Genomic DNA, 13,069 nt, shown 5'->3' with positions numbered 1-13,069 from the left:
GCAACATCTAGGAGGACAGAGGAAGATTGGTGCAGCAGGTCTACACCAGCAAGTACAAGAAGAAATGATGACGAAATGTCCCATTCCTTAAAAAATGAGTCTTAATATCTTTGCTAATGGGAGGAGAACTAAAAAGAATTTTTTTAAATTACAGTATCCATAGCACATTGCACATTCACATGTGCAATGTGCACATGTGGTCACTGCACATTGCACATTCACATGTGAATGTGCAATGTGCAGTGACCTTGAAAAGCCTGTTGATTGATAGAGTGTAGCTTTCAAACACTGGCTGCTCAGGTCATTGGCTGAAAATATTTGCCTTACTGTGCTCAAGTTTCATAATTATTCAGCTGTCTTAAGTACTGTCTTATCTTATCCTTAATCCTTAATAAAACTTAAGATTTATTTTTGCATTTTGAGAGCATGAAAGTCTTACCAGTACTTCCTTCTTGGTTAAATTTGAATAGCACCACAGGAGAGTCTGATTCATCCTCAACCTGTTGGACAAACAAAGATACAGATCATGCATCCTTACTCACATCGTAACTTTCTAACATGGAAAAACAATTAACATAAGAGGAAAGGGTGCAGGGTAAACACATATTTAAGCAGCAACGCTTGGTGTCCATGGTTTCTGAATATGTTATGTCTGTGGTAATGGATGGACATAGAGGTTTTGTATTACTTATCACATTTCTCTGTGTGGTGGTGGTGAAGTCAGTCCTTGTCTCACAGTATGAAGCAGCCAAATCAAAGCTCCAGCTTAGAGAATGTATCTGGTCAAATAAACTGGCCACTAAAGGAACACTTTAACCAACAAAGAACTGTTTAAATGTTGGTTTAACTTGATGCCAGTTAGTTATGAACTGGAATCATGATGCCATCAGCATCATGAATGCATGTATACTAAACCAATGAATAAAAAAAAAAAAATTAGATGGACTGAAACACTCAGCTTTTAGTGTTGGCTGATGGCTTGGTCCAAAAAAGCAGTTTATATGCAAAACATCCTGAGGAGATGCTTTGCATATAATGCACTGGCTCCCTTTAGGGTAGCGGTCTCCAACCTTTTTTGAGTTACGGACCAGTTTAATGTCAGACAATATTTTCACGGACCGCTTTTAAGGGGCAGAGAGAAGGATGTTACTCTCAATGTTGTTGGCGCATTTCAGGAGGACGCTGCTAATAAAGTTACACAATTACACAGTGAATTTGCGTTTATTATTATATTTACAAAATACCACAGTTTTTGTTTTGGTCGTATCATTTTATTTTGTTGTATTTATCCTCCACACCTTAATGCTCTCTGGTCGCTATGGTAACGCGTAAACATAAGACACAACTACATCACGGAAAAGACCCAGGGAAACCGAGTTAACGAACACCCGAGCCTCAATTCTTGCGGCCCGGCATCAAACAACTCACAGACCGGCACCAGTCCGTGGCCCAGGGGTTGGGGACCACTGCTTCAGGGCAACTGGTTCTAATGAGAACTTAATCAGTTCCCTGCAGGTCAAGTAGAACCAATGGCTCATGGTTGCCGTCAAATGATCAATATAGAACTCTGAGCATTTAAATTGCTCCAATATCACTGTAAAACTGTTTTTAAAAAGTCTGAACTGCGCAGCTGGACACAGCAGTTCTGAGAATATACTTATATTACATGTGAGTTTAATGTTAGAGACAAGCTTAGTGGACTAGCCAGAGTTCAATTAAACAGACAGTTGATCTCAGCGAATCAGCATGTGGTACATTTCATTTTTTCCTATAACACAAAGACAGTGACATTCAGTTGATAAGTTAAAGCAAGCATCATGCCTGGGAACTGAACTGAAATGAAGGTTACCGTTTCTGCTTTTGATGTAAGGGTCATGAATAGTTCAAATATGCTTGGGTTGTTAAAGACACATTGTTCTTTCATCCAAGTAAAATTTCAAGGCATGGGTGAACCCTTTCAATCTGGCAGAACTGGCCATTCAGTTTTATATTATCCAAGTTTTTCACACCTCCAAACTAGGGGCAGTAAGTAGATAGGGTTTTGTTCTCAGCTTATATCTTCTTTTAAACAATAATGGCTATCATATTGCAAAACCAAGGATGCCTCAAGGAAAGCTCTGAGAATGTTACTAAGTAAATGTGTACTAGCCCGCTTGAAGAATTCATCTCAGTCCTTTATACAACATGCCTCATTCAGACCTATTCATAAAATAACTTTTTTCCACACCTAAGTGCCTTTTACCTAATATTCACACACCTTACCTGCTCTACAGCGACCCCAAGGTTTAGAAAGGTAAAGGTGAGGCTTTCAAAACTAAAAACACTGAACCAACTCTCAAGCACTATGAGGCTCTGGGGCTATTCTGCTGCTAGTGGTACTGATACATTGCAGTCAGCTGAATAATGAAGAAAATCGAAAATCTTCAACTTGACTCCAATCAACAGCTAGACAATTGAAACTTTCCAACAGGATAATTCTGCCAAGAACCAAAAGTATCTGGTCAAGGCACAACTTCAAAAGGACATGTAAGCAAATATTAGTTGGGGTGTACATATTTATGTGTATGCATATATTTGAGCATTTATGTGCACTTTTGATTAGAGAAAGTCTCTCATTAAAACTTGTGCACCCAAGTCACTAAAGTTGTATCCTGCATAATCTTCCATCATTAAAAAAAGAACAGTTCAAAGAAATAATTAAAAGACAAAATTTATATGTAAACTCCTGACAGCAGCCTCATAACTGAGGATTATACATCATGTTTAACAGCTGAAGAAATACCTTATTAACTACTTATTTCTGCAAGCTTAGTAGACTGAAAAAAAGTTTCAGTTCTAGGTCATTCCAATATTACTACTTGTGATCTTTAAATGCTAAGTAAAGGCACGGGTGCTTGACTCAATTATTTTTTTCAAATGCAACAATTCGAGTGTAGACAGGCATCCTCTGAAGTACCTCAAAGAACATGCCTGAGTTGTCCATTTCATAAACAATTAAGAAGAAGTGGTCCATCCATTAGCCAATGAAGACTGCTGAGCTGATGTAGGTGAAGGGAAATGGTGATTAATAATAAGAGGAAAAGGAAAACAGGAAAAGGGAGGACAGAGGGGGCTGGGGAAAGAGTAGTGAGGAAGATGGGCAGAGGCTTGGCCCCACGTACAATAGACAGCATGAGAGAACCCAGAACATCCTGCAGAGAAGCCCTGGAGATGGGTGGAATCGGCGACACCACACCCTGGAACCAAAGTAACCCACACTGACTGTAACTACTGTTATGCAAACATACAAAAAGGAAGTCTCTCTCTCTCTCTCTTACACACATATGCCCATAGATCTCATTAGCAGAATGACACTAACAGCTAAATTACTGCATTTCTGAACAAGTTACTCTGAGCCTGAACAACACTAAATGTTCACTGCATCTGTGTTAGGCTGTGATTTTATGCTTTACATCACTTCTACTTTCCCACGCTGTCAAACTCAATTCTGTCAACATCACTCTCTCCGAGTCATTTTCTTTCCTGCCTTATGCAAGCCAATCAGCCTCTGTTCCACGTGCTTTAAATCTTATTGACCAATTAATCAAGTTGCCACAAATAACCACAATTTACGAAAAAGACTAGAATGAAGTCTACATTTATTTATTCCTACCCCCTTAAAGCTATTTAATAATTAAAAATGATCCTGGGTATAACATACACTATCGCACTACATATATGTATAACAATATACAACTCTATAGACACAATATATCCAAAGAACGATCTATACTTCACCTACCAAGGCGACGGACATTTTTCACAAATCACTGTACCTCAAACAATCAACACCAGTATCTCGTTATATTTGTTTTTTAAAAACAAACATTGTTTTGAATTCACACATAAACTCTTCCACTATTTTACACTACGTATGGATACAGAAAAACTTTAGTCATACTGTATGTCTGTGTAGGTTCTCAGTCATTCAAATCATGGTAGTCTTCTGAGCTGAAAAAGAAAGTGACTGGACTTTTTAACGTTTGTTGAAGATGTTTCACCTCACCTTGCCCTGGTTTTTAACTGTAGTGCGAGGTGGTCACGGACCCACTATTAATCAAGTGTGCCATCACATGAGCCAAAGTGTGAAAAAAGGTGTGGTTTATTATTATCATCAAAAGTTGAGAACACTATGAGACCTTGCTCCACCCTCTCATGTGAACTATTACTTCTTGTTCAAACCATCTGTCTTACAAAACATAAACAGTGGTATCCTCAAGTGAGTGACCTTAATTCTTTGAGTCCAGGTGTAGAGCTGAGCCTTGTCCTGTCAAGGTAGCTCTTCTATGTTTTGCTATCTGGCTGCTGTTGTTTCTCCAGTGTTGAGGTCTGTGCACTCCTTGCTGCATTGCACTTAGCTTGTGTTTTGGAGTTTTGCCGAGTTTTTGTGTTGCGCCTTCCATCCTCCTCAAATCCAACAGCATAGCCCAGAAACAGAAAACTGTGATCTTCTGTATCTTTCAAGATGAACTTTTTATTTCCACTGAGTTGATGTGAACAGTACAGGTTTTGACCCACGTATCATCCACATATCTGTATCAGTGGCTAGGTGTTATCCCTGTGAAAGAGCCAAGAGATTCCACTCATGTAAAGGTTCGATATAGTGGGTCGTACTGTGGACCCCATGGCACATTCATGCTTTTGTCTGTAGAAATCCTCATATTTAATAAACTTGGCGGTAAGGCAGAGGGATAACAAAGTATTCCGTCTACTGCCTAACAATATACTTATTTGAAGTCAGGAGCACTCCACCTGTACTATACACAGTGTGGTCCGGTGTCCACCATGACAGGTGGTTTGTGGCCGCAGCCCAGTGCAGCGCAGGGCCTCTGCTAGGCATTCCCAGACCACCCTCACTATATGTTTAGGTGTGCCTGGTCTGTCCAGCATGCTCCCCCACCACCTGATCCAACTCAACACCAGGTGGTAGGGGAGGATGCTGATCAGTTGACAGCTCAGCTCAGTCCCTCTCTTGGACACTTGGGTGTCCAAGAGTGTCCTGGTGCCACATGTACTTATCACTCATGTTCAGATTAGGCAGACCATTCCTCCCAGTCACGCCCCTTTCTCAGGTCTCACTGAGTCCCCAGGTGAAGCACTCTCAAGCACCCCACCAAGGGTCTCCAAGAAGGCCGGGTACTGTGAACTGTCATTCGGCGCATAAGTGAACTAACCCCCTCATCCACTGGAAAAAGCTCCAACATACAGGCAGCAAGGTGAGGGGATACCAAGATACCCACCCGAGCCCACTGCCTCTTACAAGGGCAACTCCAGACTGAGACATAGTCCAGTCCCTCTTCAGGAGACTGGTTCCAGAGCCTAAACCCTGCGTTGAGGTGAGCCCAACTATATCTAGCCAGTATCTCTCAACCTCACACACTAGCTCAGGCTCCCCACCAGAGAGGTAGGGAAAGAGCGTCCTGCGGGTGGTGGGCATACAGGAGTGTGGACCCATGTCCCTTCTTCAGGCTGCACCCGGCCAGGCCCCATAGGTTGGGCCTGCCAACCAGGATCCCAGGTACCCTGCACAGGCCTGGCTCCAGGGTGGGGGTCCGGTAACTCTATCCTGGGCAGGGTGAACAGTTCACTTGATCTTACACTCATATGGGTCTTCTGTAATGCTCTTTGTCTGGCGCCTCACCCAGGACCAATTCGCCATGGAAGACCCTACCAGGAGGCAAAAGCCCCCTGACAACTAGCCCCTGAAACACACAACTTCATATTGGGGGTCACTAATCACATCCTTTAATAATGACTCATGCCACTTACCTGTGTGGCACCTCGCATCGTGCATTATGAATATTGGATGTTATACTCCAAACAAACAAAGAAGAAAAACATTAAAACAAACCAATGTTTAATATGTTACAACCAAAGTTAAAATACGACAAATTCACATCCAAACAACTAATAACTTGCGAATGGAAAGTGTCATGACGAGACTTCCATCTCTCTAGCAACCTCCTCCACCTTAATGTGGTGTTCCCTGGCTAACTGAGAGATATAATCTCTCCAGCATGTGCTGTGTCTATCCCCTCGGTGGGACATGGGCAGCCTGAACACCTTACCTAGGATGTGACTGCCTCAGCTGGCTTGTTCGATGTGGTGGAGTAGCAGCTCTACTCGGAGCCCCTCCTGAATCACTCAACTCCTCACACTATCGCCAAGGGAGAGCCCATCCACCTTTAAAAAAAGCTAATATCTGCTTCTATCCGCATTCTTATTGTTTTGTCTTTAAAAGAACTAACAACAATAGTGTTAACAAAAAGATCAGGTTTTTCAACAACGATGCTCCATCTGGTGGCAGAGGGCTGCATAACACTTATGACACAACTATTACACAAACTGACCATCAGTTAAAATTAACAATGAGATTAAACAACTAGTATGTGTGACCATAGCAACGATCAGTTTGCTTGTTGCGCTGGGTTTTTTACTGAAGCACATCTTTTGTAATCAGTTGCTAAAAATGAATTCCATCATATTCAGTAACATTACTCGTAGAGAAGCCATCCCTCATTTTGAGCCAAGTCTGAAAAATTCACCTACCAATGTTTTGATACAGCTCAGAGATTGTAGTTTCTGAAGGAACTGCTGGCTCTAGGAGGGAGACAAAAAGAAGTCAAATGTGGAAACATGTCATGCATTAATTTCTGAAATAAATGTAAACTCTTAACCAACCTGTCAACAGACAGTTGATTCAAGCGAGCAGTTGTTTCAAGAGCAGACAGTAAATCAGTGATTTCAAAACATTTGCATTTTGTGTACATGATGGTTTCTTTGTGTTCTACACATGAAGGTTGTTGATGTGGAGAGCAATGAATACGAGTTATTGGTTAGCTACTCCAGGGTCCTGAAGCTGTACATGGCTATGCAAAATAAAGGGCATTGGTTTTAACTGTGTTTTCTGCTTTGACAAGCCAATAAGGCATTCTGTAGGACGATGCGGTGACATTTTAAATAGAAAATGTACCTATGTACATATCCTAGACATATCTCCTATATTAGCAGTCCTCACCAGAGTAGTAGCGTGTTTTATCTTCTGAACAATTCCATTGTGACCAAGGTACTGTAGGGAAAGCCAGAGAGGCAGTGCCCGTAGCTTCTCCACAGGGTGGCTGGAAGTTAAACCTGCTGCCAGAGACTGGGAGACACAATACAGAGATGCAGAGCAATGAGGGAGTTGCACAAATATAATTCCCAAGACGCCATTGGATCACCAAAAGATGTCGCAAAAGTGATCACAATATGCACTCTTTCAGTTTCTCTGAAAATGATGTCAACCCACCAGTGCAGGGTCTTCATGTCTGTAGAGGGTGACAGCAGTCACTGCCGGCAGTCCTAGCCATGGACCTGGTGTCAGTGTCATACTGTCACTTCTGGTGGCTGCCTGCAGAGACATGAAAGACCAACACCGATACACAGAACTTAAAATAATTAACACTTACAAGAATGTCTCATACATTGGAGGCTGTGGGAAGTAGAGAATCAAGTGCTCTTATTTCTGTTGAGTTTCGAAGCTTTCACCTGTATCTTCAAAACAAATTAAAGGAACACTTTTAATCAGTGAAGAATCAAAACATTCAAACTTCTGGTAAGTAGTAAAAGGGGTTGTTCATCAGTTTCAAGTGTTAATGAACTCAACAACAGGTGCACTAGAGGGGCGACAACCTCCAAAGCTGATTGTTTTACTGTTTTACATTTGACTAGGGTCAGTGTCACTACTGGCAGCATGAGATGATAGCTGGATCCTATGGAGGTTACACAGGTAGTTCAAGACCTCCAACTGCCAGAAGATTTGCTGTGACACAGAAGGTGACCACTGCCAGAGTCTTAGAAAATGACCTTCAATAGATCAGGTTTGAATATCAAACAATCAGAAACAAAAGCATGACGGTGGCCTGAGGGCCCAATATCCTCTAGTTTGCCCTGTGCTCACTGCCTGGCAACATGGATACTAATTGGCATTTACCATAGGACACAAGAACTGGAAGGTCCACCACTCTTTCACGCATTCTTTCATTCCTAACACATTACCCAGGCCACATCTGTATATTGAGCATGATTTCCTCCCATTGTGATCTGATGTGTTTTCCTTTCTCTTTTTTTTTGGAGGAGCATGTTTTTTTTCTTATACTGTGTACTATGACCACAGCCCATCTCAGATATGGATGGAAGTCAAAAAGATTGAGTTCATTACAATACTCTTGTCTTTTTTTCTTTTTCAGCCATCTGCTGTTGATTTGCTGCTGTGCCTGTGAGTCACTCTCCTACTGCAAGAACCAGTTGGCCAACTTTTAGCTCTCAAGACATATGTCCTCTCATTTGACTTTAGACTAATTTGATATCCAAAGGAGTTCATTATTGACTAAGAAGGCAAGGTACCCAGGAACCATGACTGCAAAACAAAACCAAATCCCCTCATGCAGGTCGTATGAGGTGATTTGTGCAGATGTGCTATGTTTGCTTTTACCAAGCGTGGTTCTGTGCATTATGACAAAAAACATCTCCACTTTGGTCTCGTCTGTCCAAAAGGCAGTTCTAGAAGTTTTGTGATTTGTTCAGATGCTGTTTTACAAACCTAACCCATACTGTCATGTTCTTTTTAGTGAGATGCTAAATGCTTTTTTTTACTGACAATCCTTCCAAACAAGCCATTCTTGTTCTTCAAGTGTGCCTTCATTCTTGTAACTTTAAGCACTTCTCATGCTAACTGAAACCTGTAGACTCAGATGTAGCTGGTTTTATGGATGTGTTTTTTTGGTTTTTTTGTAGACATACCCTGACCTTGATGTGAATTTGCTAGAACATCCACTACAGGGAAAATCAGCATCTGTGTTTGAATGTTTTGCACTTGTGAATAATCGTTGTCACTGTAGCATTATATACTTCAAACTGTTTGGATTGTTGCTGCCCATCAGGCCTTCCTGGCCTGATGGGCAGCAACAATTGCTTCTCTAAGATCACTGCTACACACAGCTAAATGCTCCAGCCATGCAAACTGCCAAAACCTCTACTTTTATAGAGGTGGTCACACTTGGTGATAATCATTTAATCACGGCATTTGATTAGCAACATCAGGCTACTACTTATCTTATTTCATATAGAAGCAAGGATGTATTGGTTTTTCACACAGTTTCTTTATCTGACTAATAATAGAGCCTGGTAAGGAATCCGGTAAAATGTTTTTTTTATTATGTCCTGATATGTAAAACCTCTGAATTTCAAAGGAGTGTGCTTTCCTTTTTAGAACTGTAGTATAACCCCATATTGGATAGATTTTAATATAAGTTTACCATGATAGAAGAGGTGACCTGACCCAGTGCTAGGGTCGCCAGATTAACCCTGAAAAAGAAAACACATAATCAGCTAACATTACAGCAGCAATGTAAATTTAAAAAAAAACTCAACTTTTTCTTCAAGAATTAGTGGCAAAGAGCTTGCAGAGTACTAGCATTGCAAACCAAGCTTTTGCTATAGTTGTACAGGTAAGAAAATGGATGAAGACAAGAGAGTTGGCTAGACATAATCGCATAATGCACAGCTAGATTTCTGGAACCGGTCTCCTGAAGAAGAGCTCAATTTTGTTGAAGTTGTCTTAGGTGAGAGGCAGCAGGCAGGGGTGGGAGGACTTTGGTTTGGTTAGGCCACGAAAATAGGCTTTCAGTCTGCCTCAAAGCAATTCTGGCAAACCATCAGGGGGAAGTGTTGCTCTACTCACCTGTCTATTTTTTGCGAATGACGTGATTCTGTTAGCCTCACTAGGCAAAGACTGGAGAACCTCCAAGTCTAAGGCCATGGTTCTCAGCTGGAAAAAGGATGGAGTACCCTGTCTGTGTTTTGGGACTTTATTCAAGCGTAAGGAGGGAGTTGAGTGAGAGACTGAAAGATAACAGAATTGTACTGATCGACTATGGTGAAGAGTGAGCTGAATGTGAAAGTGAAGATGTCAATTCACTGGTTGAGCAACTCTCTTCCCTCTGATATGTCCTTGAGCTCTGGGTATTGACTAAAATGATGATATTGCAAATATGAGAAGTGGAAATTGGTTTTCTCAGAAATGTAGTTGAGCTCTCCCTTGGAGAAAGGGCTAGTTATAAAGAGTTCGTCCATTGAGATGGGGCTTAGAGTGTGCAGAGCAAGGGGCAATTGGGGTGATTTGAACATATGACTGGGACGGTTCACTGATGTGAAATGTTGCACACATGTCCATGAAGGTTCTCAGTCATCCAGGTCATGGTAGTCTATGCCCAGACTCAGGTCTGAGCATATCTGATTAGACTGCTGCCTCAACAATAACCCACATAACCTGACAGAGTTTACGGATTGATCCAAACAAATTGGCTTCTTTTTCAGCCACTTGGCAGGAACCAACTATCAACTTACGAGCCATCATAATATCACAGAAGCTGGGTCATCGAAAATGTACTTTGCATAAATATAAAATCAGTCTAAACATTCCTTTGAAATTGTTTTGTTTTTGCAGTCAATCTATTTTGGAGGTTGACAGAAGCTACCCACCCCTCGACATGAAGCCACAAGTTGTACTGATCACACAGTTCCTTCAGTCGACCTAACTTGTCTGTGTGGCCTGCTCCAGGGGTACCTGAAAAATAAAAATAAGCGGAAGAGAATGGATGGTTGGATGAATGGAAATATACCAAAAACATATAAGTCACTGAAGTTCATATTCAAAATGCAGAGTATTCTCTGTATTCTGAACTGCTGTTCTACCAACATATGGATCATCTTTAACTCTTTAAGCACAGACATATATAAAGTGCAATGTTTAAACTGTGGCTGTCCTTTACCTGCATTGGCAATCAGCAACAAAGGAAGCTTCCCTGCATTTATGTCCTCTTTGATGAGTTTTTCCAACAGGGCAACATCCTGACAATGACAAAAAGGATCCATGTCAGGTAGTTTTTATCTAAACTACCTAACAGATAGGTTTATGTGTTTTTCTAATCTGTGTTCTCCTACCATTTGGTGTTGGGATCCAAAGAGGGTGTTGCATGGCACTGTGCACAAACTGGAGAGAGGCAGGCCAAGCTAATGATACAAACACTGGCATGAAAATCACTATCTATTAAGTATTCAACTGGATGAAGTACAAGAGATCCTATATAATGGTAATACTGTCCTTCAACCCCCCCCCGAAAAACCAAAGGAAAAACGAAGGAAAATGTCTGAAGTGTATAAGTTGCAATATTATTATTTCAGGTTTGATTTAAAAAAAAAAGTGGAGTCAAAGGATAAAAGCAGTGTCATCTCTGGTGCCTTTCCCCTCAAAGCAATCATGCTAGGTAAGCACATGTTTGTGCTGGAAGGTAACTCTGTTTCTAAAATTAGTTGGTAGTGTAGGATTGGATCTGCCATTACCGTGACTACCGAGGTGTATTGCTATAAAGTATTTACACACGCCTTTTTTAAAAACATATTCATGAGCTCATGTGTCCCAGCCATCCTACCTGGCTGCACAGATGCTGTCCGAGCCCAGACCTGCAGGAGGCACCTTGATAGATGACTGGCTGCCTGGTGTTTAGGACCACATAACCCTCAGTGGCATATTCTTCATAGCGAGCATTGATAACCAGCCGACACACTTTTACAAGGCCATCCCTGTCATCCTCATGAAAGCAGGTAGACCCATTCTCATACCTGAGGAACAGATGAGCAGCATGGATGGTTGGATGGTGCAAAAGGATTAAAATAATAGTCCAAATAAGCAAATTTCATTATTAGAAATATTTCTGTTGTTTTGATTCAGCAGTGTGACCCCCATTGACATGGAGGAAAAAACATTTAATAGGGGTGCAGGGTTTTACATTTTCACAACAGACTGTGAAAAGGATAATTAGGGGTGTTTGCAATGCCTGGAGATGTTTAGAAGAGAGGGTAGTGAACTTTCTGAACAGATTGTTTAACACAAGTGTACTAGTAGTAGTAGTAGCATTTGATTGTACAATCTTGCATATTGACAGTAACGTATCTCATCTTCCAAGGGCAATGGTGATGGGCAGAGCTGTAGCAGTTACAGAGGGATAAAGCTGATGTGCCATATTATGACACTATGAGAAAGACTTGATAAAGCCATGTTAGGATGAGAGGTGAAGCAAGCATTGCACTAGAGATGCAATCTTTGCTTTGAGAGTGTTCATTTAGAAATATAGAAAAGGTCGTAAAGAGATGGAGATGAGTGAAGAACTGTTAAAAATTAGATGCTAAATATAACTGTAGTATATTAGGACTCGGTTCTATATTGGCATATTTTTAAGATTTTATTTAAAAAAATAGCAAACTCATTTGCATGAAGAGGGGAGCTAGAAAGGCGGCCTCCAAAACGTAATGTAGAGGTGCCCCTGGTGCCCTCCTCATCAGGCCTTGCAAAATCAAAACTTGCTTTGTAGAAACAATATCAATTCAAACAATACTTCCTATTCTTCTGTAAATATTTGATGAAGTCTGTAGTGAAAATGAATATGTCCTGTTATCATTAGTCTGAAGAAGTCATCAAGTTATCATGTTTCTAGACCTCATTTTTAGAAATCTTTTAATAATTAAGACAAGACGCCATATGGCATGTGTATGATGGTGATTTCCACACTGTCACCAGTGATTTCCACAGATGCACAGTTGCAGGGTCATACCTGAAGAGCCTGCAGAGCCACAGGGTGGTGTCAGACTGGATCCGAGTGGTTAGCTTTCGCAGTTGCTCTTTGTCCATCATTGAGATGTAGGCTGCCAGGCTGTGACCCAGCAACGCCATCTGACCGTGCTCACCCACATTCTGCATCCTGCTGGACACAGCACTTTCTAATGAGCACCGTTCTATCATTGCCTTTTCTGATCAGCCTTGTGCGGACTATTATTGTGAATTGGCGGTATGTAAATAAAACTGACTTACTTCTGACTGGGTTTATCTTCTTCGTCCTCCTCTTCATGAATTAGGTTATGAACCAGGCGCAGTATAGTGGCAACATCCTGACCACTGTACAGTAGACATGAAGAACACTTCATATGAAATGTA

At 41.3% G+C, this 13,069-nt stretch overlaps 1 protein-coding gene across 4 annotated transcripts in view; it reads right to left on the bottom strand.

Moving 5' to 3' along the window:
* pdxdc1 (pyridoxal-dependent decarboxylase domain containing 1) overlaps window positions 1-13,069 on the bottom strand; it is a 52,145-nt gene that overhangs the window by 30,199 nt on the left and 8,877 nt on the right. For 3 of the 4 annotated variants that reach the window (XM_019358395.2, XM_019358394.2, XM_019358397.2), the window contains 11 exons: window positions 12,947-13,030; window positions 12,690-12,839; window positions 11,511-11,700; window positions 11,023-11,091; window positions 10,851-10,929; window positions 10,561-10,645; window positions 9,336-9,384; window positions 7,328-7,429; window positions 7,058-7,183; window positions 6,589-6,639; window positions 440-500 (listed from right to left, as the gene is read on the bottom strand). In XM_019358395.2, coding sequence (XP_019213940.1) covers window positions 440-500; window positions 6,589-6,639; window positions 7,058-7,183; window positions 7,328-7,429; window positions 9,336-9,384; window positions 10,561-10,645; window positions 10,851-10,929; window positions 11,023-11,091; window positions 11,511-11,700; window positions 12,690-12,839; window positions 12,947-13,030 — 1,046 coding nt within the window. The remainder of the gene's footprint in view (window positions 1-439; window positions 501-6,588; window positions 6,640-7,057; window positions 7,184-7,327; window positions 7,430-9,335; window positions 9,385-10,560; window positions 10,646-10,850; window positions 10,930-11,022; window positions 11,092-11,510; window positions 11,701-12,689; window positions 12,840-12,946; window positions 13,031-13,069) is intronic. The other variant, XM_019358396.2, reaches the window with a different exon arrangement.

The sequence above is a fragment of the Oreochromis niloticus genome, linkage group LG4 (genome assembly GCF_001858045.2).
Source record: "Oreochromis niloticus isolate F11D_XX linkage group LG4, O_niloticus_UMD_NMBU, whole genome shotgun sequence".
Lineage (NCBI taxonomy): Eukaryota > Metazoa > Chordata > Actinopteri > Cichliformes > Cichlidae > Oreochromis > Oreochromis niloticus.
The sequence above is the reverse complement of the archived record's forward strand: the minus strand, read 5'-3'. Positions and strand labels throughout refer to the sequence as shown.